The 16,593-nt window shown below is 40.4% G+C and overlaps 1 protein-coding gene across 1 annotated transcript in view; it reads left to right on the top strand.

Moving 5' to 3' along the window:
- Positions 1-16,593, top strand: part of LOC121554278 (neurexin-2-like) — a 591,334-nt gene that overhangs the window by 491,249 nt on the left and 83,492 nt on the right. The window contains exon 7 of the mRNA XM_041867756.2: positions 6,228-6,251. Within this exon, the coding sequence (XP_041723690.2) occupies positions 6,228-6,251 (24 nt within the window). The remainder of the gene's footprint in view (positions 1-6,227; positions 6,252-16,593) is intronic.

The following is a 16,593-nucleotide window of genomic DNA, read 5'->3' as shown; positions in this document are numbered from 1 at the left end:
TTTATTCATGTCCTAGTTTGCATCTTACAGCCATTTTAACCAGACCTATAATTATGTTTAAAATCTCTGGACCATTAGAGCATACTCACACATGTGGCAGGTAGCATTTTGGAAATACACAAATCGGGGGAAAAAGAGAGGGAGAGAGAGAGAGATACTTGCAGAGACAGGAATAACATAGAAGAAATGTCTACTTAGGTACTATTAGCCATCATTTTCTTTCGTGGCTGCACACACACAGCCCCACCTGTTTGCCTAACTCTCTCTCCGTCATAATTGCACTGACATTTATATTGTCACCTGGAGCTGTTCTGTCAATTTCCATTACTGGGAGCCCAGGCTGTGGTGTTATGGTTGAGAGGGGAAGGAAGGAAGGAAGGAAGGAAGGAAGGAAGGAAGGAAGGAAGGAAGGAAGGAAGGAAGGAAGGAAGGAAGGAAGGAAGGAAGGAAGGAAGGAAGGAAGGAAGGAAGGAAGGAAGGAAGGAAGGAAGGAAGGAAGGAAGGGGAGTATCAAGGAGAGGATTGGAATGAAAGCGGAACTAACTACCTGCTAGAAAGACGCCTCTCGGCTTCCCCTGACCACACTGCTGTAGATCTCACTACAGCAATACTCCACTGATACCTCTGCTGTGACATGTGGTGCATACAAAACACATATATGTGCCACATAAAATGAAATAGACAATCAAATACAAACATGAGCGCATACATGCATGCACACAACACACCAACCGCACACATCCCTCAGTAACCTTATGTTTAGTATCCTCCGAGTCATTTGATAGCTTAGAGTGCCTTCAGAAAGTATTCACACCCCTTGACTTTTTCCACATTTTGTTGTGTTACAGCCTGAATTGCAAATTGATTAAATTGATATTTTTCGTCTCTGGCCTAGACACAGTACCCATTATGTCAAATTGGAATTATGTTTATTGAAAATTTTACAAATTCATTACAAATGAAAGCTGAAATGCCTTGAGTCAATAAGTATTCAACACCTTTGTTATGGCAAGCCTAAATAAGTTCCGGAGTAAAAATGTGCTTAACAACTCATATATTAAGTTGCATGGATTTACTATGTACCCCACACATACAATTATCTGTAAGGTCCCTCAGTCGAGCAGTGAATTTCAAACATATTCAACCACAAAGACCAGGGATCTTTTTCCAATGCCTCGCAAAGAAGGGCACCTTTTGGTAGATGGGTAAACATTTTAAAAAGCAGTCATTGAATATCCATTTGAGCATGGTGAAAGTATGAATTACACTTTGGATGGTGTATCAATACACCCAGTCACTACAAAGATGCAGGCGTCCTTCCTAACTCAGTTGCCGGAGAGGAAGGAAACCACTCAGGGATTTCACCATGAGGCCAATGGTGACTTTAAAACAGTTACAGAGTTTAATGGCTGGGATAGGAGAAAACTGAGGATGGATCAACAACATTGTAGTTACTCCATAATATTAACCTAATTGACAGGGTGAAAAGAAGGACGCCTGTACAGAATAAAAATATTCCAAAACATGCATCCTGTTTGCAACAAGGCACTAAAGTAAAACTGCAATTAAGTTTGGGGCAAATCCAATACAACACATTACCGAGTACCACTCTCCGTATTTTCAAGCATAGTGGTGGCTGCATCATGTTATGGGTATGCTTGTAATCGTTAAGGACTGGGGAGGTTTTCAGGATTAACAAGAAACGGAATGGCGCTAAGCATAGGGATATACCACAGGAAAACCTGGTTGTCTGCTTTCCACCAGACACTGGGAGATGAATTCACCTTTCAGCAGGACAATAACCTAAAACACAAGGCCAAATCTACACTGGAGTTGCTTACCAAGAAGACAGTGAATGTTCCCGATTGGCCGAGTTACAGTTTTGACATAAGTTTACTTGAAAATCTATGGCAAGACCTGAAAATGGTTGTCTAGCAATGATCAACAACCAATTTGACAGAGCTTGAAGAATTCTGAAAATAATAATGGGCAAATGTTGCACAATCCAAGTGTGGAAAGCTCTTAGAGAAAGACTCACAGATGTAATCGCTGCCAAAGATGCTTTTACCAATTATTGGCACTGGGGTGTGAATACTTATGTTAATTAGATATTTATGTTTATAATTTTCTATAAATTTGCAAAAAGTTCTAAAAACACATTTTCCATTTGTCATTATGGGGTATTGTGTGTAGATGGGTGACAATTCAGCTTGTAATACAACATAATGTGGAAAAAGTCAAGGGGTATGAATACTTTCTGAAGGCACTGTATGTGTTGTTCCCTGTATGATCAACTATGTGACCATTTCAATATGAGTTCTGTATGCAGACTCTCTTCTAGGAATAGTGCTCTAATCTTATTCCACACTATAAAACCCATTACCCTCTCAACTACCTCAGGTCTAATGAAAAATACTTACCATTCCTTCCAGCCAATACGATTTATCCCTGTCCCTTTTTATCACTGACTATTATTGGCTAAATTGGAAATGTATATGAAATCGGTCATCATTCTTACAGCTCTCTTGTTATAAATCCACACAGACCCATGCTACAGTGGGCCTTGTCAGAGTCTGCCAACCATTTATCTTTTTCACAGCCGCATTAAATATTTATCTCGATTGTGCTCACGGTGACAGTTCAACTTTGTCCATTGTGACATGTACGTAAAAATCAAACCCCTGATAACCTCATTTACTGCTACTCAGTCAACACGATCCGGCTGTCATCTCATTTGCTTCTGGGCCTTAGCGATTTGCCACTTTCCCCAGACTGTTGACAGAGAAGACATGTCAATTATCTCCTTTCCTTCTGCAAGTGGAGGGCTACAATGGTGAAACTATGCTAAAAGCGCTTTACAGTCTCTTCCCCACATTAATAATGCATGGGAGCGGCTGAGCGTGCTTAAAAAAAAGTTATATGTCAGGGCCTGCTCCTTGTTTACACTAATAGTTTTATCCCCCATCAGCAAACAATGACCACCATCTCCTCCCTGCTTCCCTGTCCCACATGAGTCAATTACAGACAGGGAAGGCGAGGGCGGACGAGTGCCATCAATGCCACAGCTAAAGACTTTGAAAATAGGGAGGCCTTGTTGAGTATACCCACTGGCAGGCTGAGATTGAGACAGGGCTGGGCTGTGTGAGGGACGTGTGTTCCTGTGTATGTGAGAGACAGTTATTTTTCTGTCTCTCTGTTCTTCTGTTTTCCTTTCTCTCTCTCTGTCTCCCTCTTTCTCGAACACTCTATTTCAATCTCTTTGGACCTCTGCCATCTTTTACTTCTCTCTGTCTTTCTCCCTCTCACTCTACAGGTTCATAAAAGTTTTAGCGAATCGCAGATGGTTTCAGAAGGTGGTATATTGAGCTATACCTCTTTCTTCCCTCTATGACTTTCTTTGCCCATCTTCCCTTGAATTATTTAACATGCGGTCATGCTATGACTCCCTGATAAAATAAAGGTTAAAAATAAATAAAAATGACATGGTTAGAAGAGAAAGGAGGAGTGTAGGTCTGGAATGTTGGTCGAAGATCTCTATACCGACTTTGGCCAGTTCAGGGTGTTAATTTGTCTTCTCTTTCTCCAAAACTTTGATGAAGGGATGACTTCAGTCTGACTTCGCTCCATACTTTTTTTTTCATCTCTCTTTTTATGTTCATCCAAAGATCCTCAGCAGTCTGAGAAGATACATTTTCCACATGTATTCCTTGACTTTCCCTGCATGTAAGAACTTCTTAAAGATCCGAGATAAGTTCAGGATTCAGACATCAAACACTGGGGGATCTGAAACCCCACACACGTAATATTTAATCACGCTTCTCACAAAAAAAAGATGATTCACATAATTGCTATCTGTCCGTTAGACAAAGACACACAGTGATTGTCACCTTCATAGACCGTCATTTGTCTTATTTAATAAACCATTGTTTTGCGTCCCCAGTCCCTTTGAATCCCTATTTTGGGTTTGATGTATCTGTGTCTGTGTTTTGTTACGATTAGAGACACAAGCACAGTGTGGGTCTTTGACGAGGCAGAGAGGCATACATATGCAAATGCTACACCCACTGTTGGAATTTATTTACCTAATTAATGGATTAACATAAATCATTAGCGGCAGAGCGGGGATGCTTCACACTGCTTACCTGGATCTGGTGACCAGGATCAAACAGTGAGCGGCCATCTTCTTTTTTTGACTAACCCCACTGGCACTGTGGAGCTGCCACTCTTATTCACTCCCACACATATACACACAAAGTAACCCTTTGGGCACATACAGAAAAAGCCACAACCCACTGGGCACAGACATCATTTCAACATCTAGTTTCGATTTACATTTGGTTGAGTTGTCAACTAATGTGAATTCAACATGAAATCAACAAAAACATTCACCATGTCATTGGATTTAGGTTAAAAGTTGGTTGAAAAAAAATAAGAAATTCCCTTACGTTGATGACTTTTTGCAAATCCAATCAGTTTTCCACATTGATTCAACAAATCCAATCAGTTTTCCACGTTGATTCAACAAATCCAATTAGTTTTCCACGTTGATTCAACATCATCACATTGCATTTTTTTGTTGAAATGACTTGGAAACAACATGAATTTAAAAAAAATCAGCAGAGTGGGAAGGCAGTGTAGTGCATATTAGCACATAAGCACAAATGTACACACACACGCAAGCATGCGCACACACACGTAACACTATATGGTATATCATTTATCTATATTTATTCTGTCTGGAACAACGTTGTGAGATATGAACATACCAAGTCATAGAGAAGTACAGTCATCTAATTAAAAGCTATACTTTCTACTCTAGTTGGGAATTAAGGTTAAAATCAGACTTCATACAGAAATCACATGACAACTTCCGAATTCAAAATTGGGTGCATACATTCATTGTCATCATTCACAGTGAATTGGGAGGAATAGCCAGACAACTGTTTGTCATCAAGTGCATATAAATTGTTGACTTCTAACACAGTGTCAATTTTTTGTTTGTTTCTCTCTCTAGGGGCAGAGGTTATGGGTATTGGGTGTTTTGGAAGTGAACTTGAATAACTGAATATCTCTCTCTTTCAGGACGTAGACACAATGATACTGCATCCCAAAATGAACAAAATGTCTTTCAATCCCTCCTTCCGTTCTTTCTTTCTTTCTTTCTTTCTTTCTTTCTTTCTTTCTTTCTTTCTTTCTTTCTTTCTTTCTTTCTTTCTTTCTTTCTTTCTTTCTCTTGCGCTCTTCTCTGCTACAATATGCAGTAAATGTCATTTTTTGTTTTGTTTTTCTTATATACCCCATTGAAATTGAATATCCTTAACTTTCTGATTATCATCGTCAATATTGCTGTCCTTATTCTCTTAGTCATTTTAACTATTGTGATAATTTTGATCATTTACATTTTGATATGTTATTTTTTTCTGGCTTCTCCATACTCCCTAAACTGTCTTGCACAAGATCTAGAGAAAAGCAACTTGAGAAAAAGTTTGCTTAGAAAAATATAACCTGCCAACCATTCGGAATATGATTGGCCACACCCCCTGCAATGGAACACCGATTCTAAGGAGCTTGTCCCTCCTACCAGCCACGCCCACAGCCAAGACTAGCCAGAAGGGGTTACTACTAATACTGAACTGCTTTTCCTTCATTCCCTTCCCCACTCAGAAACAAGCCCCACCCCCAATCTGCCCCCAACCCCTCTATGTGAAAATTTATTTGCTAACTCTTGTCTTTTTACTAACAAAAAGCTTCAGAATTCTCCAATTTATTATTTTCTTTTGTGATTTGGTTTTCCTTTACCTTTTAGTTCTTATAACTAACATTGTGTCATTCACGGAATGTGAGTCATCTGTTCTTTTTTCTACTTAACTTGCGAACTGACGTACTAACAAATATATTGATATTGTTTATCTCTTTTATTTTTGAACAACCCTTTAATACGAAGAAGAAAAAAAAACTTTCCCAATTACTTTCTTTATTTCTTTATTTGGATGATTTGTATGATATTGAAAAAAGAAAAGAAAAGAAAGCCTATTTTATTAATTTTTTGACATTTCAAGGATTGATTGGTTGCTTTATTATCGCCTATTCTCAAATTAACCTGTATTTTTTTCTCAAAAAGGCGAAATCTCCTTTATTAATTTTTTTCGTTTTTGAAGTGTCCTTTATTGAGTTCACGGTTTGTCATTCTTTTTTTTTCTTTCTCCTCCCCCTGTTTTCTCCTGAAGCACGCAGGCATTGGACACGCTATGGTAAACAAACTGCATTATATGGTAGATATCATTCTAATTGTCTTTACTTTGGTTTGCCCTGGGTTTCCGTTACCTCTTTCTATTCCGTTTGCTCTTACTGAAAATACAAACTTCCATCGATTCCAAGGTAGCTGAAAAAAAATCACCTCTATTCGTCTTTCTTTTACTTCTTTATGTTTGTTACCACTTTTTACCATCCAAAACTCCTCCCTTCCTTCCAACATTTTTACCTATCCACTGAAAGAGGTCTGTCCTAAAATGATACAATTGTTACTTAGATTTTTTTTCCCTTTTATTTGTTTTTGTTTTCCTCAAACACTATCCGTATGAAGAAATAAAGAATTATTTTTCAAGAAAGATAGCAACTTCTGAATTGACTATGACAAAATCTATCCAAAAAAGTTATGATTTACTTGAGTTTTCCCCCCTATTAATTTTCTTTCAACAAGCGTACTTGAAGTGAACGTACATAGCGGACTCCATTGACAGAGAAATACCCCTACTATTACAACCCCAGTGGCAGGTATTAAGAACTAGGGCCATTTGGATAGTATTCTACTATGTCTGAAACTAGATGACCTATGTCTTTAGTGTTAGAAAGTTTGAATATTTGTCGATCTACTAAAACAGTATACTATTCAACTAGACTAACCTAGTAGACTTCTAAATTGACTGCAACAAAATATATTTAAAAAACTAAGCCAACCTAGTTGACAGCACTAATATTGTTAAGATTTAAATTGTTCAACCTATTCCTTCGGCAACTATCTACGGGTTTTGTCGAGAATGCACTGCAGCAGATGAATATATCCAGAAGTACAGCTTGTAAAACAACATTGATTCTGTCTTCATTTTACGAGAGCAAGAGGTAAATGCCAGCTGCATAAAGACATCCATTTTGATAGTTTGCTACAGGTGAGGCTGCATGTGCCAAGACCTATGGTTCCCACTCAAACATTCATAGTTCAGGTCCGTATATACACCTCCTTATTTAGTGGCAGGAGGTCAGGCCGTAAAGCAGGGCCTCAAATGAAGACCCGATCCCATTAGCTCTACAGTGTGATTTACGACTGAGCTGGATCAGCTCTGAGCCCATACCTAGACTCTCAACACCCAGCCTAATTAAATGCCATTGTCTCTGAATGGTAAATATTGTCCCCTTGTCCGCCAATAAGGCTTTCTTGTTTATAACCAGACTGTTAGGAGTCAGGAAAACAAAGACAGTGTTGCTGCAGGTTTGCTAAAGGAAATAGGATAGTGAAAGGAGAGTATCAGAGGCTGGTCGGCGTATGTATACTGATGTGGTTGTTTTGTTAGAAGACCTTTCTTTAATCCGTGCCATTTTTTTTATTTTTATGCCCCAGAAGGATACCATTTTCATTGCTTTACATAAGCAATTTTGTTGAATTACAGCATTGCCATGCACTAGTGTAAATGACACAATTAACACTACTTGTTTCTTACCAAAAAACAGTTGAAAACTCTAGGGAAGAAATTAAGATCTCATTTACAGTACATTATTTTCTTTCAAGTATAACATTTGTGTAGACATCTTATATTTCAGACATTTTTCATATTCTGTTTTTTAAGTGTGGAATATGAGTGTTATTTACATGTTAGAGTCAAGGACATTAAACTAGTCAATAGTAAATTATTTCACAGATCTTCATAGATTAGCACCCATAATGGAACAGATAGTGAAAGAGATTATGTTCTGTTTACCTTTCCAGGTAGCTATAGTTGGCTAGTTTCTTACTTCCTGTCACTGGATTTGCACAATTAAATAAAAACGTGGGTTCTGCTCTCCCCAGTACTGTTGCATAACATGTAGGGGGATATCTCTTGGAATGTTTCAACTGTGTCCAATCTACTGTCTCCATCACTAACACTAACTCTGTTACCTCTGAGTTTACTGGCCTCACCCCATGCATGTAAGAGTTGACCCCCCTTATATTTTTATTTAATTTTTTATAAACCAATTACATTAAAGCATATATGTATATATAATGGCTAATATATATATATATATATACATACATATATCAATCATTCTAATATTATCTGTATGGCCACATAACTCTCTAGCCACCCCTGTTATTTTAGGGTTTTGTTTTCTTTTGATTCACTTTTTTATTTAATTTTATTACTTACTAAAACAAATAATACGACCTCACTCCTTACATTGCTAGAAAAAAAAGAAGAAAAAAGGAAAAAATAAGAGGGGGAACGGCTTTTCATTTTCTAGGTGACTAGAGGAGTGTTGCCTACAGAAGGTTGTGTGAGCCATCCATCACAACTGCACCTGAGTGGGAGTGGAAGCAAACCATAGGGGAAAAGCTAGCCTACGGAATACCAAAACAAAGAACGAGCCTGAGACTATTGTTATTCCAACCAGTTATGGGTTTCATAACTAATGTAAATTACTCAATCAATCAAACTCCAGTAGGTGTATGTTCAGAGTCACTTTGCCATTAGTGGCAATATGTGTTTATACCCATAAAATAAGGGAAGGGATATGTAGGGGATGTTTGTTAGCAGCTGGCACCTGCTAGTTATTAGCCCATGCACACAAATAGAATGAGATTGAAATCAAGGGATTTCATATAGCTCTTAGATTGAGGAATTTGAATGTTACATTCGCCTTTCTATTCACCTTTGACAGTGGAAGCCTTTTTCCCTCACTTAGATTTTCCAGTTCTTTAAAACCCTCTCCCTTTTCCGTTGACTACATACATTTGTGGTTGTTACATCGGTTTTGTTCCCTCATCGTATATTACCATTCATTTTGGTTTGAATCATGCACCCTGTTTGCATGCTGTTTTTTTCTGGCTAGCATCATAGACATCTGCATCCTAACCAAAAGTTGTCTTCGCTGCTCTAGCCCAGCGCGTGCCAGTCTGCACGCGTGTCTAGATGGGTGTTCTTTCCTTTGGCGTTCTTGTCCTAATATCACCCTTAACCTCATAGCCTTTTCCTTTGCCATTCGTCTGGTGTAGAAGTGGTGCCCTCTGCCATTTTGTTTGGTTTTCCCTTTTCCCATTGCCGCCTCCTCTCAAAGTGTTTTTTGGGGGGTTTGGTTTGATTGTTGCGTCTGTTGTTTCATGTTTGTTTTTTCTGATGGGCTACTCCTTTAATATTCCATGTTGTCACCCAGGCATTCAGTGCATGGCTCATGTCCACCTTATTAGCTTGGATGGAATCATTTTGTTTCTTCTTAACCAAAACAAGCCCTTGTCACAAAAATAACACGCATTCAGTCCGAAAATCTGATCTGGTTGGTCAAATCAAATTGCAGAGGACTTTAAAGACTCCTCCTATTTGTTTTACTACTACTTCTACTACTACTATTACTAAAACAATTTGTTACTAATACTACTGTATGAATCAAACCTTTGTTGTAACTGTACTAACAACCATTTTTGTGTCTGACTCTCCCCTACTTACTAAAGCACTAACCGTTCACCCTCCAACCCCACTCCTTAACTGCCAAACACACAACTAAAACTCTCCTCTCTCCATCCTTTATTAAGACTCGGGAATGGTCTCAAACTAGTTTCCCCTGCCCCTCCTCTGCCCCCTTGCGCTCCCTTCACGTCCCCCAGCCCCCATAACCCTCCTCTCACTAACCCAGGGTTCGTAGAGTAATTGAAGGCATCAGTTGGATTAGCCCTCAGAGCTAAAGGCTCCGTATTGATGGCTGAAGACTTTCTCACTGAGTTCAGTCACTGCTAGTTGTCCAGTCCAGCTGCCAGCCACCTGTAAGAGGATTACTCGCTGAACAGAACCCCTCTCTCTGCTCAGACCCCCCACCCTCCTTCGACCTGTCTTAGGGCGAGGGGTCAAAGGGGGTCATCATGGAACGTGTGGCTGTTTGCGTTCGCAGACCAATGAAAACCGTTTTCTTTGGATGATGTATTTGAGAAGCATTTCATTTTCCCTGCATTTGACTAATACTGCACTGTATGTGAAATGTGTATTCAACACTGATAACTAACTTTGCTTGAAAATTGTCAATGTGGACTTTATGATGTTTGCCTCCTCAAACAGTTAAAAACTCTAAAGGTAAGTAGTAAGAAATGATTAGCTAAAAGACCTGCACTTCAGTCAGGTAAGTGATTTACTTTCAAGGTAAGATTGTCAATTTCTGTGCATGCTAAACCAAAAACACATTTACAATGTTGTCCTCAATGAACTGTTAAAAGTGGTTAGCTACCTGAAGTGGTTAGAAACTTGAATGTGTTGCACCACCTCCAAACAGTGTGTAGCAGATAAGTTACAGTAGTGACTTCAGAAAAAGTTACGCGGTATAGTAGTAAGGTGAAAGTAAAGGTGAACCAAACAACTCACCACTGCCTCTGAGAAAATAAAGTTACATGATTACTTACTTTAAGCATGAGTGGATCATAGAGCGCTATATCCATTTGAAATGGGGTGTGCATGTGTTTCCAGGAACATGAAGCTTATACACTCTATTGTTCCGACACCTTCCATACTGGGAATACAGTGGCTAAGCTGTCAGTACAACAATGCCGCCCCAGTCCCTCTATCCAAGAGAGCCTGCATGGCTTCACTTTGATGCACTTTCCTATGCAAGTATGCAGTCCCTCTCTTGAGTTTCCAGGATTTGTTCCAGACTATTTTTACAGTCAGAAGCCAGAGCTATGCCAGACCATAGGAAATCAATGTAGGCAGTAGAGGAGCCACTTAGGGTGCTTCACCTGGTGTTCTCTCTGACACGGTGTGTGTGTGTGTGTGTGTGTGTGTGTGTGTGTGTATGTGTGTATGTTATAGCTCCTTGTCCAGGTAGGTCCCTGATGCTGACATGATTTAGATTTTAGTCATTTAGCAGACGCTCTTATCCAGAGCGACTTACAGTTAGTGAGTGCATACATTTTCATACTGGCCCCCCGTGGGAAACGGACCCACAACCCTGGCGTTGCAAACACCATGCTCTACCAACTGAGCTACAGGGGACCCATCTACTGGATGATGAGAGGGTATCCAGTAGAGAACTCTCTGGCGGTGGCTCAGTGTCACAGAGCCCAGCACGGTCAATGAGCCAGTGACACACTCAGCCAAGCACACCACAGGCCGTGCTATTATAGCACAACACTGAACTGCACTCCAGAGGTCTCCCATAGCCAGCCAAACAACAGGGCTGTAAATGTAACATCCTGAGTTGGAATAGACTAAGCTAGAAATCCACAGTGTCGAGTTACCTCTTGGCTTACTAGTCCAGTATTGCATGGTGTGTGGTTCACTGACCCATTTGGTCCAAATCAATGGGTGCTTTTTCCATACAGCCACACTGTCTATTGCCAGAGAATGGGTTTAATTAAAAATAAATGAGGCGTTAGACAGTATACCATCCCTTTCCTTCACTTGGCAATAAGATGAAGGTCTGAATGAGACTGTTCTGTTTACCAATAGCAGTTCACGTTGTGACCTTGTGGCAGAGCCAATCCCTGCTCTGGCCCTATGAGTGTAAACAGCTTCTATCAGGGCTTTGGCAGGGATGAGAGGGACACATACCACACAGCAGAGATCACACCCTCCTATCTACAGTGCTTTGGAGGGATTTGAGTTGGCTGTGTCCTGTAATGAGGGTTAGGAATAGGAGCTCTCTCTCTCTCTCTCTCTCTCTCTCTCTCTCTCTCTCTCTCTCTCTCTCTCTCTCTCTCTCTCTCTCTCTCTCTCTCTCTCTGTCTCTCTCTCTCTCTCTCTCTCTCTCTCTCTCTCTCTCTCTCTCTCTCTCTCTCTCTCTTTCTCTGTCTCTGTCTCTCTGTCGCTCTCTCTTTTGTGTGTGTGTGTGTGTGCGTGCTTGCCAGAAAGGGGTTTGTACCAAATTCTCAGCTAGATAGTAGACTAACATTAATTTAATCCTCTACCTCTATATAGCTTCCTACCCTCATTAAATTACTTCATTGCTGGCCTACAAAATATGAAATACTGATTATACCATCGGATTAGAAAATAGCAGGATGCTTTTTGGCATCTCAATGTGATATAATGTACAATAAGATATTGCTTTTTTGGAATAAACGTTACGTAAACAGCCGCATGTAGCGTTAATTTTCCAGTTTGAAACGATACTAAGAAATGGATCGGACAGCACTCCGATTTGTCCTCAGAACAATGTCCTCACAGCAGGTCATTACAGCCAGTTTAGAATGCCACACAATGTGCCGATCAAAAGACCCGGCTACGCTGCAAAGAGGCATAACAAAACACTGTGTATCAACCGCGTTAGGATTTATGTCTCCCCATTCCTTTGATTCGCAGGCTAGATACTTACGAAGCTGGAACTGCATGCTTTGTTTTATAAGGGGAATTGCGGTTGAGTAATGGGAATCAATTACATAGCGCTTAGTCTATTGTCAGATTAAATGGAATGGCGGGTTGCAGCATTACTATAGTGTTATTGAGGAGGTTATATATAATATATTCGGTGCTGAGGAGCACAGTTAGTTTGGCATGAGAAGGAATGAGCTGTCAAAGCATTTTTAAATGTAAATAAAAGAGGAACAGGAATTGCCCTGGTTCCAATACATCAGTATGGTATAATTATCTCTAGGGTTGACAAGGTGCTCAATTTCTACCCATATGTGTTACTTTGGTCCAGTGACAACAAGATGGAAACTTTTACCAAAAGCGGGTGACATTTTGCAGCATCATCTGCAACCCAGAATCAAATCACAAATTCATATCTGGATGACATATTTATCGGTCTTATCTAGCTTGCAGGGTGGGCATACATTGGTTCCAGTCCAGCACGCATACACATATTCTACTGATCCTCAAATCATCAAATTGACAGCAATGGTAGTTAAATAGTTAAGGGCATGTTACAGCTGGGCTGAAACAAAGGTTGCCAACCACTGTCCTATATCATGCTTCATGCAGTAACGATATAGTTGTGGATGTGTCCTGTTTTTACTTGCTTACCCAGAGTCCTTCAATCCTTTTCTGCATGCCAACCAGTTTCATTTCTTTTACATGTTACAGTATGTAAATAAATACACTGGCTGAGCAATTTAAATGGAAAGCAGGTAATTTCCCACCATCACAAACCTCAGGATGCACCCTTTCACTATATCTCCCAGATCCATTTCCAATGTCTTCTGCAATATAATAGGATACGTGAGGAAATTTAAGCATGATATCACACCCTGAATGATATCCTTGCACACTTTTCAAGAGAATCAACATTGAAGTCAACACAGTTTAAGTAGGATAACTACACTAAACATTGCACCACTCCAAGAGGGTGTATAATTCACTATGGCTAGTCTATTTTAGATGTAAAATCGCAAAATATGTAATATTATTGCTTTAAAAGGAAACTTTCTGTGTAAAAGCAAGTACGCCTTAATCTAAATGCATTACCTCTGGGTTGAGAGCATCAGAGTATCTGTTCTTACTCAATTACACTATAGCGACCCACTCCATTCCACCCGTTTTAAGAGTACACAAAGTGCATTGTCTGCATTTTCAGAAATCATTGGTAAAAGAGCAAGGGCTTCTAGCTTATGGTGCAGCTCTGTGAAAATGGCTTAGCTGATTCTGCACTGTCCTCAATGGATGCTTTCCTTCTCAATTCCAGCATTAGGAAAGCTGATCATACAGTATGTATTCACGGATTATAGAATATACCTTTAAAAAAGTTTGGTTCTCTGACATACCTACAGTATAATGGATTGTCATTGGCTATAATCTGGATCCAATCCTTTAATGTTGACAGAGAGGAAAGCGGTAGAGAAAGAGCCAATAAAACCCTTCAGAAACCTTTTTCTCTCTCGTCCTTAGCCCATTGCTTTCTTCTCAATGAAACATTGGTGGTATTACCTTGTAGTCACTGTTGCCTTGACACATCCTGACATCCTGTCTGGTGCCGTGCCAGGTGTTACCTCTAAAGCGTGCCCCTAAGCCTCCAATATCAGGGCTTGTAGCCCATAAGCCATTAAGACATGATTCAGTCCACCTGTGATATACAGTATAAACAGGCTTTACCATGTAATGCTGGTGTCAGCACAAAAGCCTTGGGCCTTGTTCAAGGTAAAGTGGAGTGTTAGCCACCCTAATTGGATGTTTGGCAGCACTTTGAGAAGTTGAGCTGACTTTGATTGGCGCGCCATTCGTCTAATGGGCTTGTTTCATTCTTGTTTAAAACGTCAATATGATTTTATCCTAACAAGGTTTTACATAAAGTACAACAAAGACTCCTATTATGACTTTCATTATGGGTAGTCAGCTCACAGTCTACCCTTTCAAAGATTGAAATTGTGTGTGTGTTTTCATGTGCGGCATGTGTGTGTTTGCCTGTCAGAGAGAGAGAGAGAGAGAGAAAGAGAGAGAGAGAGAGAGAAAGAGAGAGGTTGCACAGGTGGTGAGTCCAGCTTGTGATGGTGACAGTGTTGACTGTTCCATCTCTTTTTAGGTCAGGTAAAGAAAGGGGCTGACTGCACTGTGTAGGAAAGAGCTGTTGGATTCCATAAAAAATGCTACCTATGTACAACACAATCCTTCCAAGTGTTTTTGTGTTGGAAATACAAAAACAAAACAAAAAACAAGAGCAATATCCAGGCATATTCTCTCTAGTCGTATTTTAAAGTTGGATTATTTATCAAATAATGAAATAATACAAAAAAGCTTGAAGTCAAATGTGTTATACAGTTTAGGCAGACATTGTGGGGCTGTTGTTTCTCAAGCTTCCCCATCCTACTGTCTGGTTCAGGGGCATCTGAGGCAACTAAGGACTTTGAACCAGCGGCGAGCTGTGATGTTATCATCACCATTTAGTCTCAGGCCAGTGAATGATGACGGCCGGTGGAAGATGATGCAACCACCAGCAACATCATGCCAGACAACACTATTCAGTGGGGCTGAAGACTGAGGCCATACCTAACTCACTAGAGTACGGTAGCACTCCCAATACGCCCTAGACACTCCCTTGATTATTAGCCATGTTCTTCGTTTTGGTCATTGGACATTTTATTATCTTGCTCAAGTCCATGGAAAGATTCATATTCTTCAGACTTTTGCAAAAGCCAGATCACCTGATTCAACTCATTATCTTGCCACCTGGACAAATGGGGATAACCAAATTTGAACAATTAGCAGCATAGTAAATGTAAGTAGATTGCCAGGAGGGCACTTAGTATTTTTGAAAAGGTAGTTGAATGAAGACTACAGTGAAATTACTTCTTGTTACTATTTCTTGTATCAATGTGTGTCAATGGGTGATCTGAGAGGCTCGGAATATAGAAGGGCAGGCAGAACGAAGGGAGGTAGGGAGAGAGAGAGAGAGAGAGAGAGAGAGAGGGATGGGGCCCAAAACCAGTGCTAATCTCCCATTTTCCCTCTTTCAGTTGGAATCCTCACAGGTGGCTGGCAGCTGGCTGACACTCCCTCCATTAATGGCCCGCTAATGATGTTAAATACTGGACCCAGTGCCAGGCTAGCGTAGCGCTGTATCACCAACCACCAACCACCACACAGCTAAACACACAGGGCCCGCTGCCAACTGTGACTTAACTGCTGCAGTTGGTATCTTATTCTGTCATAGAAAGGGGTTCAAACAGAGTTCCGTGGATTGCCCCCAATTTTATGGACTCTAGCAGCCAAGAAGAGGTTGTGTTATGAGAGTGAGTGGATCGAGAACTTGGAATGCAATGGATCCCCGGTTTTGATTAGCGTGTGTTGCGATCACTTGTACTTGGAATCACTTGGGCCAGTCGTGGCTGCTTCTCTAAAGACTTATAGCCGGTAGATGCAGTAACGTTGACCTTCCTCTACCCTCAGTCTCTTCCCCCCCACAGGACCCCTCCCCCTCCAGAGAAGTGGCCCTCAGGCAAACATATTGACAGCCCTGCCCCCCAGGATGACCAGGGATGTTCCCACCTCTGCCTCCACCACCACCTCTTCCACATCTCCTATAAGCACAACCAAAACTGGCCTCTATATATTTTCCTCAAGTAGTGACAGCAGACATAAAAATGGGTTGCCCTGTTTTGAGGGAAGTACTTCAAAAAACGAAAACAACCACACAAAAAAAGGAATAGCAGAGCGCTTAGCTGGGGACGAGACCTTTGGAGTGCAGTTGTTGTCAGGGTTCTTTTCAGGACCTCAAAAGAACAAGGTACCATGGTTACGGCACTGTTTTCACTTTTAACTCAGGCATATTTGTATAGGTATTGTGTGAGGTGTTGCTGGAGGTGTTGCTGAAATTAGAAAAGGTGAATGGTCATAGAGTTTTAGCTTAGTTGGTATTCCAAGTTTGGTACTCAACTTGTCTGTTATTGACTGTGATTAGGGAAACATTTTATTATAAAGCAGTCAATCG

The sequence above is a fragment of the Coregonus clupeaformis genome, chromosome 39, assembly GCF_020615455.1.
Source record: "Coregonus clupeaformis isolate EN_2021a chromosome 39, ASM2061545v1, whole genome shotgun sequence".
NCBI classification, from domain to species: domain Eukaryota; kingdom Metazoa; phylum Chordata; class Actinopteri; order Salmoniformes; family Salmonidae; genus Coregonus; species Coregonus clupeaformis.
The sequence above is the reverse complement of the archived record's forward strand: the minus strand, read 5'-3'. Positions and strand labels throughout refer to the sequence as shown.